General features: G+C 45.6%; 2 protein-coding genes across 2 annotated transcripts in view; both read left to right on the top strand.

Moving 5' to 3' along the window:
* The window catches only part of MTHFD1L (methylenetetrahydrofolate dehydrogenase (NADP+ dependent) 1 like), a 641,585-nt gene that overhangs the window by 504,682 nt on the left and 119,699 nt on the right, over positions 1–17,204 (top strand). The window lies entirely within an intron of this gene.
* Positions 4,285–17,204, top strand: part of CCDC170 (coiled-coil domain containing 170) — a 78,717-nt gene continuing 65,797 nt past the window's right edge. Inside the window, exons 1-5 of the mRNA XM_049764747.1 lie at positions 4,285–4,369; positions 6,206–6,399; positions 10,135–10,391; positions 13,646–13,787; positions 16,975–17,160. Of these exons, the coding sequence (XP_049620704.1) occupies positions 4,285–4,369; positions 6,206–6,399; positions 10,135–10,391; positions 13,646–13,787; positions 16,975–17,160 (864 nt within the window). The remainder of the gene's footprint in view (positions 4,370–6,205; positions 6,400–10,134; positions 10,392–13,645; positions 13,788–16,974; positions 17,161–17,204) is intronic.

Here is a 17,204-nt window from a genome sequence, read left to right as displayed (position 1 = left end):
GCGGGGATTTCCAGGGCTTTGAGGAATCTTAAAATGCATCTAGGCTTCTGCATACACATTTACAGTTTATTCTTGTTGGAGATTCATTGCATCCCAGGGGTTGAGGCTTTGTTTGCTGTGGTGGAACCAGGAAAAAATTTCTGCTGATACGATAATTTCATAAAAGAATTTGAGATCATGAGAAGATGGCCAGCAATTTTTAGAGTACAAATACCTTGGTTCTGCTCTCTACCATTTGAGCATATAAGAAATGAACTGTCTGAAGCTTTACTGGGAGCTCTCACTGCAACCTCACAAGATTAGTCCCCTGATCTCAGATTCCCAATTCTCAGAATTTGAGACAGAGTGCTAGGATGAAAAGATGAGACTTTAGAATTTTAGCCACCTAGATTGTAATTAACCACCTAGATTGTAATCTGAGATAAACACTTGGAAAATGTCTTTTTGTGAGCATCATATAGACTTAACTTTGATCAAAACTGTTGCAAGGAATTGATAGACTGATGTAGATGGATAGAGACTGGTTCTATAAACTATGAACTTGATTTATGTTCTTTGAAGCAGCTGGACTTTTTGAGAAATTCCAAAGGCAGAATTCAGTGGAGGGGCAAACATTTGCCACCCTAACGTGATACTCTGACAGATCACGTCCTAGGAGGGGCTCGCAAAGACTGGCTAGGGGCCACCCTTTGAGGAAGATAATTACATGTAAATTACATGCAAATACATGTCAATAGAGGAAGATGTCTGTTCAAGCTCTATCCCTAGATGAGTCAGTCTCATGATGAGGAATCTCGTGCTCAGTCCTGTTTGCACTGTTCCTTTCTTGACTGTCCGTCACTTTGCGACTCTCCTCTTTCCCCCACAATCTTGTCTTAGCCCAGGTTTTAGCTAATGCCATGTGACTTACTCAGGATTTTTTGTTTGTTTGTTTGTTTGTTTGTTTTTTTGGGCCACATCCATTGGTGCTATGGCTTACTTCTGGCTCTGCACTCAGAACTCACTTCTGGTGGTTCAGGGGATCATATGATGTGCTAGGGATTGAAACTGGGTTAGCAGTGCCTTAAATTAATGAATTACATTAATTACAATCAGCAAATGCCTTAACCTCTGTACTATCTCTCCCACCCTAAAAACTCATTTTTATCTGAAAAATGTCCTTGGTTTGACTTGCAAGAAATCATATGGCTGACCTGTGTTGTGAGTCATAAAGTGAAATATTTGGGCTAAGAAATAGTTTCTTGGGCCAGAGAGATAGCATTGAGGTAGGGTGTTTGCAGAAAGATGGTGGTTCAAATCCCAGCATCCCATATGGTTCCCCGATCCTGCCAGGAGCGATTTCTGAGCATAGAGCCAGGAGTAACTCCTGAGTGCTGCTGGGTGTGATCTCCCCCCCCCCCCCCAAAAAAAAAGAGACTAGCTTGAAGTGTTGCATTCTTTTCAATGGAACTGTTGAATTAATAGGATTTTTCAGTCCTGGAGGTATCTCAGCAGGAGAGCACTTGACTTACGTGTATGCGGAATCGGAGTGTTTGGTGCCAAATCCGGCAATGATCAAGAGGGTTGCTCCTGGTTCTGCACTCAGGAATCACTCCTGACGGTACTCAGGGGACATACAAGATGCTGGGGATTGAACATGGATCAGCCGCGGCAAGGCTAGTACCTTACCCGCATGCTATCTCTGGCCCCGTGAAATTTTACTTCATGCACAAATGTCTTCTAAAACTTTTCTCACCATTGCTGATACATGGACACTCACATTCACTTCGCTTATTCCACAGTGATAATTGTCCCTGTTGGGCCCCAAACACATCTCTAAGAAGAAGAAAGGCAAGAAGACCAGAAATCCTTTCCAGACAGGGAAAAAACAAACCCAAACTGATGGGTAATGACAAATTAGATGAGGCATTGATTAGAGCGGGAGAATAGAATTTGCCACAATTAATTAGGAAAGGTGTTTGATGGAAAGATGCTAGAAGCGGGGGGGGGGGGGGGAGGACGGACGGACGGACAATTTCTCAGGGGACAATGGTGAAGTTTGGAGAGGGAGGAAGGGAGAGAGCGAATGACAGAATCAGAAGGGAGCATCCCATAATGGAAGCGCCTCCTAACACAATTACGCAGCGTAGCACAGAATCGTGTTGGAACAATTGGAAATGGGTTATGGGGTACGAAAGAGAAGGATGGATGAGGAGCTTTTGTGTCTCAGAGGTAGTGATTTTCTCCTCATTTTTTGGTCCCTGGGATAATAAAACAGCTAAATGCCACAGTAGCAAGGCTGGCCCAAGACATTGTCCCCAGGTCAGATAATTGGGTGCATTGTGTACTAAATTATGAATAAGCTCATCCCTTCCTTATACCATTGAGCTCCGAAGCCATCTTTATTCTGAAAAGAGTAGGAGCCACCTTGTGAGGTAATTTCAATCATTATCATAATAATATCAGCAGCAGAAGCAAATCATATGTAGTTGGCTTGCTGAAATTAATATGAAATTGCTGCCTGGCTTGGCTGAGCAAGAATCTAATAATGCAGATTGTCCTCATGTGAAGACAAATGGATAATCTTGGCAGTTTTGAATAGGGTAAAATAGCTTAAAAAAAACTAAATACTTTCAAATACTGACCAAAAAAGAGTGAAGTTTCCCAAAATTTTACTAACTACAGAAAAGCAGAAAGTCTACTTTCCAGTGCGTTCAGATTTGCTGCTTCCTTCAGTGTTGTTTCTTTGTCGTTATTTTTTTTAAAAAAAGGATCCTTGTTGCAGTGTCTAGTTTTTGTTTAATTTTGTTTTTTGTCTCTCTCCCCCCCCCTCCTGTTCCTTTTCTTCCTCCTCCTCCACCACCAAGCACCTTCTCTTTTGTCCTTTCTCCTTCTCCTCCACTTCATCATTTCTTCCTGCCTTGTTATTTTAATGAGGGATTTGTTTTCCTCTCTTCTGGTGATCAAAGCAACATATTTAAGGCTCTGACAAATAGAATAATGGTGGAAAGAAGAGATAAATCCAGGCCAGGAACTAAAGGATGTGTGTAGTTTACATTATTCCCAGTCTTTTTTTTCTCTTATAGTATATTTAATTTTGCAAATAATTTATAGACTCAGGTTTCTTGAAACAATGAAATCACAGCCCCATTCCCTCTATTTTAATGTCATTGTAACCCCCAAAAGTAAGTGAAGTGATGTAGATTCCTTCATTCTTCTCTCTTCCTTTCCTCTAATGATGTTTGAAGAGTAGACGTTGTACCTCACCTCCACCCCTATTTGTATTTTACGAAAAAGAGGTCCAAACACTGGAAATGTACTTTGTACTTATTTATCAGTTAAATATCTGGGCGATAGTCTGATGGCAAGCATACGATAGAAGGGACCCCCTGAGCATTACTTAAGAGGGACCTACTCCCAACAAATAAAAAGGAAATACAGATATATCTCATACTTCTTTTGGTTTATTTTTATTTATTTATTTATTTTTTGTGCTTATATCTGGCAGAACTCAGGGCTTACTCCTGGCTCTGCAGCTCAACGGGGATCAGCTCTTAAGTGCTCAGCGGACTGTACACAGTGCTGAGCATCAAGCCCAGGTTGGCTGCATGCAAGCGGAAGCATCTTACCCGCTGTTCTCTCTCTCATCACATCTGCCCAGGAGCCATTTTTGCTATCTGCAGACACTTATTCGCTTCTCCTTTGGACTCTACATAGTCTTGTTAGGATTTCAGCAGAGAAGGGGCCAAGGATCATCAGCACCTTCAGGATTAGTGGTTACTCAGTGGGGAAAATATTTTTTTGTTGTTTTAGATCACACCTGGCAGCGCTTAGCGGTTACTCCTGGCTCAATGCTCAGAAATCGCTCCTGGCAGGCTCGGGGGACCATATGGGATGCCGGGATTCGAACCACCATCCTTCTGCATGCAAGGCAAATGCCCTACCTCAATGCTATCTCTCTGGCCCTGGAAAATATTTTTTTAACTTTATTTATTTATTGATTGATTTCTGGGCCACACCCAGTGGCAGTGCTCAGAGGTCACTCCTGGCTCTGCACTCAGAAATCGCCCCTGGCCAGCTGGGGGACCATATGGGATGCCAGAAACCGAACCGGGTCCCTCCCAGGTCAGTCGTATGCAAGGCTAACGCCCTACCCCTACCGCTGTGTTCTCTCTCCGGCCCCTGTGGGGAAAATCTTGACAGACTGTTTGCAGTTCCTGTAGGGGTTTGTTAAGGTCTCTCTGAGGATAACTTAGTCTGGAATACCCTCGGGACCATCCTCCTGTCCATACCTCAGCTTGCCAAATGGGTCCCAGATGGCCAGAGTCTGGGTTTGCAGTGACTGGGCATCTGGGCAAGGCACACTGTGCTAGTGGAGCAGATGTGAAGGGTGAGTCTCAGGTGGGGGGAGGTTCCCCGGAGCTCAGCAGCCTCAGATTTGATGTCCTGGACCACGTTCATAAAGAGCTTTCAGATACTGGCATTGGGAGATAATTATGGAAGATAACTACACAACAGTGAACTTCAATAGAGAGGTCTATTGGTTCCTTTTTTTTTTTTTTTTTTTTTTTGGTTTTTGGGCCACACCCGGTAACGCTCAGGGGTTACTCCTGGCTATGTGCTCAGAAGTTGCTCCTGGCTTGGGGGACCATATGGGACACCGGGGGATCGAACCGCGGTCCGTCCAAGGCTAGCGCAGGCAAGGCAGGCACCTTACCTTTAGCGCCACCGCCCGGGCCCCTATTGGTTCCGTTTTTAAGGCAAGTCCCTCATTTTAAAATCAACTCCATTTCTTAACTTTTGGAGAGACAGTTTTGATGCCACATTCTTCTTCAATCACTCCATTTTTTTGAGCACATACTTTCAAACATTAATTTGTGATTGAATCACCATGAGAAACACCATTACAAAGTTGTTCATGCTTGAGTTTCAGTCATACAATGTCCAACATCCTTCACAAGGAGCATTTCCCACCACTAATGTCCCCAGTTTCCCTTTCTCTCTTTCTCTGCCTGCCTCTGTGGAAGATATTCACCCCTTTCCTTCTAACTCATTTTTCTCAGCATAAGTTGAGGGCCATTTTTTTTTGGCTGCACTCAGGGATCCTCAGGGGCCACTCCTGGCTATGCACTCAGAAATTGCTCCTGGCTTGGGGGACCATATGGGACGCAAGGGGATCAAACCGCGGTCCTCCTAGGCTAGTGCATGCAAGGCAGATGCCTTACCACTTGTGTAACTGCTCTGGCCCCAAGTTGAGGGTCTTAGTGGTCTGAAAGCAGAGGAGCACTGAAAATGCCCTCCTCGTTGAAGCCACATTGCCTTCGTGTACTTTGGAACTTCTGGTTAGAGGTCAAAGAGTGTTTGATGTGGGTGGAAGGAAACCAAAGTGGCAGAGGACAATCAGTTTGGGAGAGGGGGCTCCCATGGATGGCTCAGGGAGCCCAGGGTTGGAGGCACCTAGTGTGGAACTGGCATGCCTGGCAGTGCTGGGCGCTTCCAGGTTTATAGCTAGAAGGGGGTATTGAGATCTCCAGGGTATACCTGGTGGAATACAGGGAGGCCAGGGGGTGCCAGAGATGGGATCAATGGGATCAGGGCTCCTCTACACTCCTAGTACACACTCCAGGCCCTTCACTTATTTCCACCCCCCTCCCAGCCCAAAGGTAAGATTTAAATATACTCTTGGGGTCAAAACCTTCATCCTTGGACTGTCCTCAACCTCCCTTAGAACCACGGAGAGAAGGAAATGATCTGAAAACAATCCTCTGGGAAGCATATTGTCTTTTTTTTTTTAAACTTTATTTATTGATTGATCGTGGTTTTTGGGCCACACCCAGAGCTGTCCAGTGGTTACTCGTGACAGGCTGGGGGACCATATGGGATGGCAGGGATTGAACCAGGTCCCTCCTGGGTGGGCCTCATGCAAGGCAAACGCCCTACCGCTGTGCTATCTCTTCGGTCTCATCTGGGAAACATTTTGAACACAGACTCCAAAGAATGATTGGTATGAGGGCCAGAGAAATAATATAGCAGGTAAGGTCTTGCATGTGGCTGACCTGACTTTGATCCCCACCATCTCATATAGTACCCTAATTACTGCTAGGAGGGATCCCCGAGTGCAGAGCCAGGAGTAAGCCCTGAGCACTGCCAGAAAGGGACCGCTTCTCATCCTTCCTTCGCCCCCCCCAGAAAAAAGAATCTCCAGTCTGTGCCTTGTTTTCCCTAGCTGCACTGGAGAGGTTGATTATTCATGCTGTTTTTTCTGTTTTATCTCTTGGGGAACACTGGCAGGACCCACACGACTGTCTTCCAGAAGTCGCAGTCACCCGAGAGCAGTTTCACCACTATCGAAATGTGGCCGAGAATGCCCAGAGCGAGCTGGCGGCCACTTTGGTCAAATTTGAATGTGCTCAATCGGAGGTAAGAGGATGTGCCTCTGTCAGTCATAAGGTTTGGGTCTTTTCGGCTTTTTTATACAGTGAGGTAGAAAGTAGAGGTGATTAGATGGGGGAGCGTGGCAGGATTTGTCTCCTGAAATGTGGGCTCAGCCCCTGAGCGTTTTTGAGAGTTCTGTCTATATGGAACTAGCAAGGGGCTGTAGGTCATGGAAGGCCCAAGGAGCTACAGAATCCAGGGGCCCTGGAGCACTTAGGGAAAAAGCGCGAGACTCTGGAAGGACTTGGGAATGTCATTTTTGCACTCACAAGCTTGCTCTCTCGCTGTCTTCAGACTTGGAATTACTCTTGGGGTTATTCTGTTCGGCGGGGATGGGGGAGGGAATTCTAGGAGGCAATGGGAACTATCATGGGTTACACCAAATCTCAAAACTTCTCTAGGCAAGTTTCTGAAAGAATTTACTGAACCCAGACTGCTCACAGCTTAGGGATACACTTAGGGGGTCCTGGGCGGGGACCGAGACTACCACCTAAGCAATCTCACTACCCACTGGTAGGTGAATAGATAATGTGTGATGGCAGAAAAGTATTAGGCACGTTCACATTTCAACAAAGAACCTGCATTTTTTAAAGCTAATTTTCTTTTCTTTAAAGAATTTTGATTTAGGAGCCAGAATGATAGCACAACGGGTAGGGCATTTGCCTAGCATGTGGTCAGTCCAGGTTAGATTCCCAGCATCCCATATGGTCCCGAGCCTGCCAGGAGTAATTTCTGAATGCAAGGAGTAACCCAGAAGTGCCATCGGGTGTGGCCCCAAAATACACATTATTTTTTTAAATGTAAAGGACCATGTTTTATAGTTGAGTTTTAGGCCTATAACATTTCATCACCAATCCCTTAATTGGCTCTTCCAAACTCCATCTCCACTCTACTCCTTCCACACCCCTCATCCTGTCTACACCCCTGACAGGCACATGACAAAGTTTGGTGGCTGTAGTTTACTTAGATCTCATGTTTTTAGTGCTCTTGAGTCTGCCAGTTTTCTTACAGTGTGGGTTTTCCTGTTTAGTAGGCACATTTACGCTACAGTATTTGGATGTCAGAGAACTCCTAAAAATATTTCCTTCATATAAATTTTATATGGTTTTTAAATTTTCTCTCACATTCTCTCCCAATCCACCTCTGAAATAAAAGCGCACCGTTTATTTTTTGGTTTGGGGCCACACCTGGTAGTGCTCTGCTGTTGTGTTGATCCTTAAAGAACTCCCAGAATGAGAAATTGATTCCCATTCCCCTTTCCCCTTTGAGGGGAAAGAGATCTTGGTGATAGTTATCCGTGGCAAATAATCCACACAGATAGGAAGGTAAAGGGGGCAAGAAGGTCTGATGTAAAAGACCTTGGTCAGCCTACCACCAGCTCCAAAAATCCTCAAACCAGTTAGTAAAACTGCCTCAAAAGACCCTGAGCAACTCGTTCCCCCACTATTTATTAGAATCTCCACAGCATCCCCCACCTGGCAGGACATAAGTGGGAAAGCAGGCAGAGATAATGATCTTAAAGAAATGCTTTCATATATAACAGTGCTCAGGGGTTACTCCTAGTTCTGAACTGAGAAATCACTCCTGGTAGGCTTGAGGGACCATCTATGTCAGGATGTCGGGAATTGAACCTGGGTCACCCGGGTGCAAGGCCCTACCCCCCTGTGCTATTGCTCCAGCCCAGAAGTGCATTTCTTTAGTCAAAATAAGACTCCAGAAAAACAGTGGAGGAAATAGAGCTGTATAGTCTATATTTTCTCAGGAAACAGTTGCGGTCAGGCAGTCCCAAACCTCTTGTTCTATGTCTCCATAATTTCTACCATCAATGGCAGCAATAAAGATTTAGAAATGGCTTACCATTGCCAAACATCAAATGCTAATACAAGCATCATCGGGTGTGACCCACTCCCCCCAAAATAGATAAAAGTAACCAGAGGTTACTAAATTGCAAACAAATAGATCCAAAGAAACCAGGGATGATGCTTGTTTTGGGAGGGCACCAACCTGTAAACAGGTACAAAATAACCAGGGTTGGTCTTTGTCTTGGGCGGAACTGTGACCAGTAACATCTTCGTTTTGGGTGAAACCAAGCTGTCAAGAAAGTGATATAAAGCAGTGCTTTCAATGATTTTCTGTTATGGCCCCTAGGAAGAAGAAAACATTTTTCGTGCCCCCCCCCCCCCCGCGCGACTTTAAATAGTATCTTTATTAAAAAAAACTTTAACCCGCAAAACAAAAATGTATGAAATATTTTGAGCTGATTCTTTTTTATTTATTTATTTTTTTGAGCTGATTTTTTTTTTTTTTTTTTGAGCTGATTTTTTAATTAGAGGTGATGTCTGGATCAATGGCTACAGTGAGCACGTTTCGCAATACATAGCTTTTCGAAGCGGGGTTGGAAGCAGGACACAGCGACTCTCAGCTCCAGAGACATCCAGAGACATAAACACGGGGCTTAGCTTGTGACAGTGTTTGCCGAGGTCAAACGCGCCGCCTTTACGGAGTCTCGTGCCTCCCCTGGGGGGCGCGCCCCACTATTTGAGAAACACTTATAAAGTAACCAGGGAGGAGGGGCCGGATGGATAGCACAGCGGTAAGGCTTTGCCTTGCGGCAACCAACACAGGATGGACGGCATTTAGAATCCTGGCATCCCATATGCTCCCCGCCCCCCCCCCCCCCCCAGCCTGTGAGGGGTGATTTCTGAGCACAGAGCCAGGAGTAACCCCTGAGCTGAGCACTGCCGGGTGTGACCCAAAAACAAACAAACAAAAAAGTAACCAAGGATGATCTTTGTTTTGGGTAAATCAAGATATAATCTAACTCCAGGTTATGTATGGGTCAACTGGGCCATCTGATGGTGGGATGACAAACTAAAGCCAGTTCTGTTTCTTGGGAAAACAAAGTCATAGCCAGTTGGCATACGTGTCTGCTGTGTCACCAACTGGATAAACATGGTGACTTGGTACAGGAAGCCATCAGCTATCCCATCTATTTGAACTCTGGACTTCATCGTCCTCCTCATAGCTTTTGTTTCTCTAGAGCTTTACTATTAGAACCAGTACTAGAAGCAGTACTTAGGGTCCTCTAGGAAATGTGAAGAAGAGCCGGCGAATTCTGTGACATTTTAGCTCAGACATTTAATACCAACTCACTACACCAGAAAACCGAAATTACTTTCTCCTTGAAGTCTATTATCTGGGCCTAAATTCTTCTCTTCAAAAATGAAGAAAATAGGGGCCGAAGAGATAGCATGGGGATAGGGTGTTTGCCTTGCATGCAGAAGGACAGTGGCTTGAATCCCAGCATCCCTTATGGTCCCCCGAGGCTGCCAGGAGTGATTTCTGAGCCCAGAGCCAGGAGAAACCTTTGAGCCCTGCTGGGTGTGCACCCCCCCCCCCCCAAATATCTGAGGAAGGGCAGGAGAGATAGTCCAGCAAGGGCATTTGCCTTGAAAGTGGTCAGCCTGGGTTCAATTCCCAGCACCCTAGATGATTCTCCAAGCCTACAGGAGAGGTTCCTGAGCCCAGAGCCTGGGGTAACCTCTGAGCTCCACCGAGTGTGGCCCAACCAGCCCCTTCTCAAAAAGAAAAGAAAGTAAACTTGGCTTAAGCTGTGAATGAAAGTGTGAAATTTGAAGCTATGGTTCAGGGTTTATTGAAGGGACTTCAAGCTTATGGTCTGGAAATTATTTCTCTTTTTTTGGTTCTTTCCCATGTTAGCTTCGAGAGCTCCGGTCTAAGATGCTTTCTAAAGAAGCTTCTTGTCAAGAGTTGAAAGCAGAAATGGAGAGCTACAAAGAGAACAATGCCCGGAAGACATCTCTCCTCGCTTCTCTGAAAGACAGAGTTCAGGAGCTCGAGGAGGAATTAGTAGTACTTTCCAATTCTAAGACCAGAATGGAAATCACAGCTCACCGTACTGTTAAAGAGAACCAGGAGTTAAAAAACAAAGTTATAGGACTACAGGAGAAATTACAGTAAGGCTCTTTTAATATTTTTCAGTTGAATAGGTGATGAAATACTAGAATCTGTTAGCAGTTAAGAACAGTTTGTGTGTGTGTGTGTGTGTGTGTGTGTGTGTGTGTGTTGGAAAGGGGGTTGTTAAGCCACACCCAGCTATGCTCAGGATTTACTCCTGGCTCTGCTTTCAGGAATCACTCCTGGTGGTGCTCATGGGACCATATGGGGTACTGGAAATTGAACCTGGGTCAGTCATGTGCAGTGCATCTGCCTTCCCTACCCACTATACTATTGCTCCAGTCCTAAAGGATAACATCTGTAAATGCACGGATTCTGAAAGTTAGTTAAAATATTACTGACGGCTGGCTTGGAGACACAAGACAAGCCTTGCATGTGGCCAACCTCAGTCATTCCTAGAGCTGTGTGGTTCCTTGAACACCTCCAGCAGAAATCCTCTAATACAGAGCAGCAAGGACCTCTTAAGCGCTGATGAATGTGGCCCCCAGACCCCCCCTCAACCCCAAGTAACTGATCTCAATATATTTGGAGTCTTCCCCTCTCTTCCCCAAGCTCACTTCAAAATGTCAACCAGAGTCTCACCACACATCACTTTCCTGAGTTATGTAGGGTCTTTTGAGTAGGCGTTGATGTTTGGATGTACAATCTGGAAGATGTTATTTAGTTATATTTATTTTTGTTTCGGAGCCACTCCCAGCTACACTCAGGGGTTACTTCTGGCTCTGTACTGAGGAACCATTCCTGGTGGTGCTCGGTGGACCATATAAGATGTGGGGATTAAACCTGGGTCCATTGCATGCAAGGCAAGTACCCTCCCTATTGCACTAATTTTTAATCCTTAAATATATATATTTTAAATATTTTTGGGTCCTTGTCTCTGTATTCAGGTGTCACACTTGGCTAGCTCAGGGTGCCATATGAGGTTCTGGAGATTGAACACAGATTAACCATGTGCAAGGCCTTACCTATGTGCTTACCCATTTACTACACTTAGTGGTGCTCAGGGGTTACTCCTGGCTCTGTGCTCAGGAATGACATTAGGCAGGCTCCAGGAGACCATATGGGATAACAGGTACTGATCTTTTTTGTTTTTTTTTGTTTTTTGGGGCCACACCCAGTGACGCTATGTGCTCAGAAATCGCTCCTGGCTTGATACCATATGGGATGCCAGGGATTGAACCAGATCTGTCCTGGGTCGGCTGTGTGCAAGGCCCTACTGTTGTGCCACTGCTCCAACCCCAGTCACATATGTATTTATTCTTCTTCTTTTTTTTTTTTTTTGGCTACACCCAGTGAGTCTCAGGGGTTACTCCTGACTATGCACTCAGAAATTGCTCCTGGCTTGGGGGACCATATGGGACGCCAGGGGATCGAACTGTGGTCTCTCCTAGGCTAGTGCACACAAGGCAGATGCCTTACAGTCTCCACCACTGCTCTGGCCCCCACATATGTATTTTTTAAGTTGAAGATGAGATAACATAGCTACAATATTGTTCATTTTTGTTCAAGCTTTGGGTTGTCTGCAAAAGCATAGTTCAGTAACTGTCCACACGTAGTTGCTGAACATTCACCTTCATCAAAGTTCCAAAGATCGTCAACATCTGTCCTTGTGCCATTTCTTTCCCACTGCCACTTTTCTCCTTTCCCCCATGGCACTTTCAGTGTACATGATAGTACATAAGTAACTAATTTTCCTTTGTTAATTCATAGAGGTGCTTTGATTAGTTTCCTAAAATAATGATAAACCAGATTGCAATGATTATCTACACATATTTTTATATTTATGTGGAAATTGTGTACTTTGGGTAAATTTCTGAAACTTCACTGGCTCAAAGTGAAAGATTTAAAAAATAGGAGTGGAAAGAATTTAGAGACTCTTAAAATGAAGAAATAAGACTGAAATCTTAAGAGTTAATGTCTGGGATCATAAAAATATTAACTGTACTTTTCATGAGTCAGAGAGACTGAGTAAATGTTACCTTCCATACGCTAAAAGTAAGAACTTGGAGGTATATTTATGTTGCTCTGTTATGGTTATGACTTTTTCTAAATAGAAATATGATAAGCCTCTGAGTATATGCAATTACATGTTTTGTAGCTCCTTGAGTGGAGTAAAGTATTTGCAGTAAACATTCAATGTGTTAAAAAGGGAAAGCTATAATCAAGTTTATTCTCCAGGGTATACTGAAAAAATAGTACCAAATTACTGAAGTAATTAGGACTTGCTTTGAAAATATGTCTACTTTTTAAAATGATCTCAGTATTACATTGAAGACATGCAAAGTAGATCACACTATTTCAGAAAAACTACCTGAGATTTCAAATGAAATATTCAGAGTATAGTGTAAATTTATAGAGTTTCTTTGACTGACCTATCCTATTTTGTTGTTGTTGTTGTGGTTTTTTTTTGGTCATACCCGGCAGTGCTCAGGGGTTACTCCTGGCTCTATGCTCAGAAATTGCCCCTGGCAGGCACAGGGGACCATATGGGATGCCGGGATTCGAACCACCGTCCTTCTGCATGCAAGGCAAACGCCTTACCTCCATGCTATTTCTCTGGCCCCAACCAATCCTATTAAAAAGTTTGAAAACTCAGGGAGTGTGCAAACTATTACTGACTGAACACTTCTCTTTTCTATTTCCCAGAAAGGGGGATAATTCCAACTCTCAATATCTGTTATATCTATCTATCTATCTATCTATCTATCTATCTATCTATCTATCTATCTATCTATCTATCTATCTATCTATCTATCTATCTATCTATCAATCTATCATCTATCTACCTATCTATCCATCCATTCATATTTCTGTCTATCACTATCCAATTTTATTCCAGTCATACTGACCTATGAACCAAAAACTGCCCTTTCTGACCCTGACAGGTCACTATATAATCTTTGAAAATAAAGCAGAGCATTATCCCCTAACCCTAAAGCCTCAATCAATACCCACCCTGACTCTCTGTGACTCCTTTGAGGGCCCTCTTGAGAGCAGACCTGAAAGGCCTGGGGATGGGAAGAAGGCAGGGGACCTGCTGTCTAGATGAAGATGCCAGGGGAATTTAGTCCACATTGCAAAGTGCAGGCATCCCCAATCACCTCCCCTTTCTCCTCCCTCGACTGTTTGCATGGTCCTGGTGCATTTGATGTCTGATATTCTGTGGTATTCAAGCTGGACTTGTTTTATTGTTTTTTATTGTTTTTTATTGTTTTTTTTTTTTTTTTTTTTTTGTTTTGTTTTTTTCCGATAGAAAGTGTCTAACAGAAAATGAGGAGACAAAGAATCAAATCTCAAATTGCTGCAGGAGACACCAGGAGTTTCTAGTTCAGCTTCGAAACAGCTTGGATCCCAGTGAGAATTCAGAAGCTTCCGAGGAAGAATTGATTCTAAAGGTGTTTTCCTGTAGACGAAAACCACGGTGCTGTGTTTGGGTGGGAGAAGGGACCAGTCCCCAAACGTGGTATCAGCTGACAACCAGAGACAGAGCTGACCTCCTCCCTGAACTTAGTACTAAGCTTCCCGTTCCAGTCTCTGGGAGTCAGTATATTTCAAATGAAATTTATTTGCCTAGATGCTATTCATCTCAAATCTTTTTTTTTTTTTTTTTTTTTTTTTTGTTTTTGGGCCACACCCAGCAGTGTTCAGGGGTTACTCCTGGCTGTCTGCTCAGAAATAGCTCCTGGCAGGCACGGGGGGACCATATGGGACACCAGGATTCGAACCAATCATCTTTGGTCCTGGATCAGCTGCTTGCAAGGCAAATGCTGCTGTGCTATCTCTCCGGGCCCTCAAATCTGTTTTAAGCCATGAATTATTCAGTAACTGATGTAGTTAAGAAGTTGCTGTTCAGATAGAAATATGCACATCATACCTGGCAGGGATCACACTTGGCAGGCTTATAGGGGGACCATGTAGGATGTTGGGAGATTGAACCCAGGTCAGCCACATGCAGGGCAATTGCCCCCACTCACTGTGCTATCTTTCCAGCCTCCTGTATTTTTTAAATTCTTACAGTGAAGAAAAAAAAAAAGAAGAGGAAACAGACAGACAAAACAAAACAAAACAAAACAAAAAACCAAACAGAATACCAAAATATTGTTCCATGGAGTGGAAGGTACAAAGAAGGAAATTTTGTTTTGTTTTGTTTTGTTTTTGGGCCACACCAGGTGACACTCAGGGGTTACTCCTGGCTATGCACTCAGAAGTCGCTCCTGGCTTGGGGGACCATATGGGACGACGGGGGATTGAACCGCAGTCTGTTGAACAGCGGTCCATCCTAGGTTAGCGCAGACGAGGCAGATGCCTTACCGCTTGCACCACTGCTCTGGCCCTGGAAAATAATTTTTTAATTTTTTAAAAAAATATCTTTATTTAAGCATCACGATTACAAACATGTTTGTCGTTGAGTTTTAGTTCAAAGAACTAGGTTACAGAGATGTCACTCTGCAAGAAATTTTGCATGCATCAGACCTGGGTTTGATCCTTTTAACAAGCAAAACAAGAAAGGAAATACATTCAGGGAGTGGAGAGATAGCAATGGGGTTACTTGTGGCACCTCACAAACAGAGGATCCTGGTTTGATCCCTAGCATCACTGGGTGCAGCCGTAGAGGCCCCCCAAATACAGCCACGGGATCCCCCAACCATCTCTAGCACCACAGAGCCAGAGCATAGCTCCATCCTTGGGCCCTTACACGTCACCGTGGGCCAGTGTGGCTTAGAATTTGCCAGGGGTCTCCTCCTGAGCACCATTTGGGGGCATGAAACAAAAACAAACCAGCAGCATATTCGAGGGGCAGGAGCGATGGCACAGCGGTAGGGCGTTTGCCTTACATGTGGTTGACCCAGGACAGATTTGGGTTCGATTTCAGGCAACCGGGAGCGATTTCTGAGCCCAGAGCCAGGAATGACCCCTGAGCGCAGCTGGATGTGGCCCTAAAACAAAACAAAACAAGCAGCACATTCGAAGCGTTGGCAGAGCACGGAGTGGGCTGGAAGTATGGGGTGAAAGGTGAATGCCTTCCGTGGGGGCTCTTGGAGAATGCGAGGGAGGGAGCCCACAGGAGGACTCGCACCCCACTGGTGAGCTGAGGCAAAATCTTTTCCCCATAGGCCCAGAAGCCTGAGTTGCGTGTCTCGCATCGTCCTGCAGGTGTCCTCGTGGGCCAATAGAGGGACCCCAGCTGCAGGGTTGGAGCCTCAAAGAAGCACCCGATCCCGGATCCGCCTCTTTCCTCTTCTGCTGCAAACCCCAGTGGAGCTTGAGGGGAGCCAACAGGGTCGCTCAGCTCCGAGACGGAAAAGCCCCGCTAGTCCCAGGGACACTACGGGCTGCATACTACTTGCTAGATGCTACATACTGCGTGTTCATGGGCTTTAAAAGGCTGCTCTGCCCTTGCCCTTGTTCCTTCTCTGGCTAATCCCGCCCCATTGCCCACTCGGGCCAGGTGACCCCTCGCGAGTGTTAGAGCTGCACAACAGATGAGGCAGAGTGCATAGGCATTACCCTTGCTACGGGAAATTGAGTTTGGGCCTTGCAGGTGCGGTGTGTGTGTGTGTGTGTGTGTGTGTGTGTGTGTGTGTGTGTGTGTGTGTGTGTGTGTGTGTGTGTGTGTGTGTGTTTTAGAGATAGAGACAGAGGTTCATTATTTTTTCTCCTTTAGGCATTACCCTTGCTACGGGAAATTGAGTTTGGGCCTTGCAGGTGCGGGGTGTGTGTGTGTGTGTGTGTGTTAGAGATAGAGACAGAGGTTCATTATTTTTTTCTCCTTTTCTTTAGTTTTAGTTTTTTTGGCCACATCCTGCGGCGCTCAGGGGTTACGGTGTGTGTGTGTGTGTGTGTGTGTGTGTGTGTGTGTGTGTGTGTGTGTGTGTGTGTGTGTGTGTGTGTGTGTTAGAGATAGAGACAGAGGTTCATTATTTTTTTTCTCCTTTTCTTTAGTTTTAGTTTTTTTGGCCACATCCTGCGGCGCTCAGGGGTTACTCCTGGTTCTGCTCAGAAATCATCTCTGGCTGGCTTGGGGGACCATATGGGATGTCGGGGATCGAACCTGTGTCAGCCACGTGCCAGGCAAAAATGCCTTCCCTGCCGTGCTCTCTCTCCACGTCCCTCCCACACTTTTAGCCAAACTCTCAAGGTGCCTGCCTTAGAGAGAGACCCCTTGCATCTCTTTCCTCTGAACCCCCGTCTCTGCGTCTGACCGTGCATTGGGGGCTGAAACGTATTGAAAATCAACTTTTCTGGGGCCGGAGAGATAGCATGGAGGTAGGGCCTTTGCCTTGCAATCATAAGGTCAGTGGTTCGAATCCCGGCATTCCATATGGTCCCCTGAGCCCGCCAGGAGTAATTTCTGAGCGTGGAGCCAGGACTGACCCCTGAGCGCTGCTGGGTGTGATCCCAAAAACCAAAAGAAAAAAAAAGAAAGAAAATCGTCCTTTCTGGAGCCTTGGGAGGAAAAAGGCTAACTTGCCCCTTCTCCTCTGCTGCGGCACCATCGCCGGGGTTCGGGTGTTTGCAGGAAGCCGCAGGAATTGTTCTTTTCTTTTCCAACCCCAAGACCGCTAATCGCTGTCTCCCCAGCTTCGAGCGCTGCTTCGGGAAGACGCGACGCTGAGGGCCCAGGTCGTGGCCCTGGAGGAGGCCAGCGCGGCGCAGGAGGGGGCGGCCGAGGCGAGCAGGGCGACCTTGTCCCGGCTGGCGGCGGAGGCCGAGCGGGGACAGCGACAGGCGGCCGCCGGGGCGCAGGAGCGGGACCGGCTGAGCCAGGTAGGGTGGGCGCGGGGCGCATCTCCGAGCAGCCCCAGGACGAG

Source organism: Suncus etruscus, chromosome 18 (assembly GCF_024139225.1).
Source record: "Suncus etruscus isolate mSunEtr1 chromosome 18, mSunEtr1.pri.cur, whole genome shotgun sequence".
In the NCBI taxonomy this organism is placed as follows: Eukaryota; Metazoa; Chordata; class Mammalia; order Eulipotyphla; family Soricidae; genus Suncus; species Suncus etruscus.
This window is presented reverse-complemented; position numbering and strand designations above follow the sequence as displayed.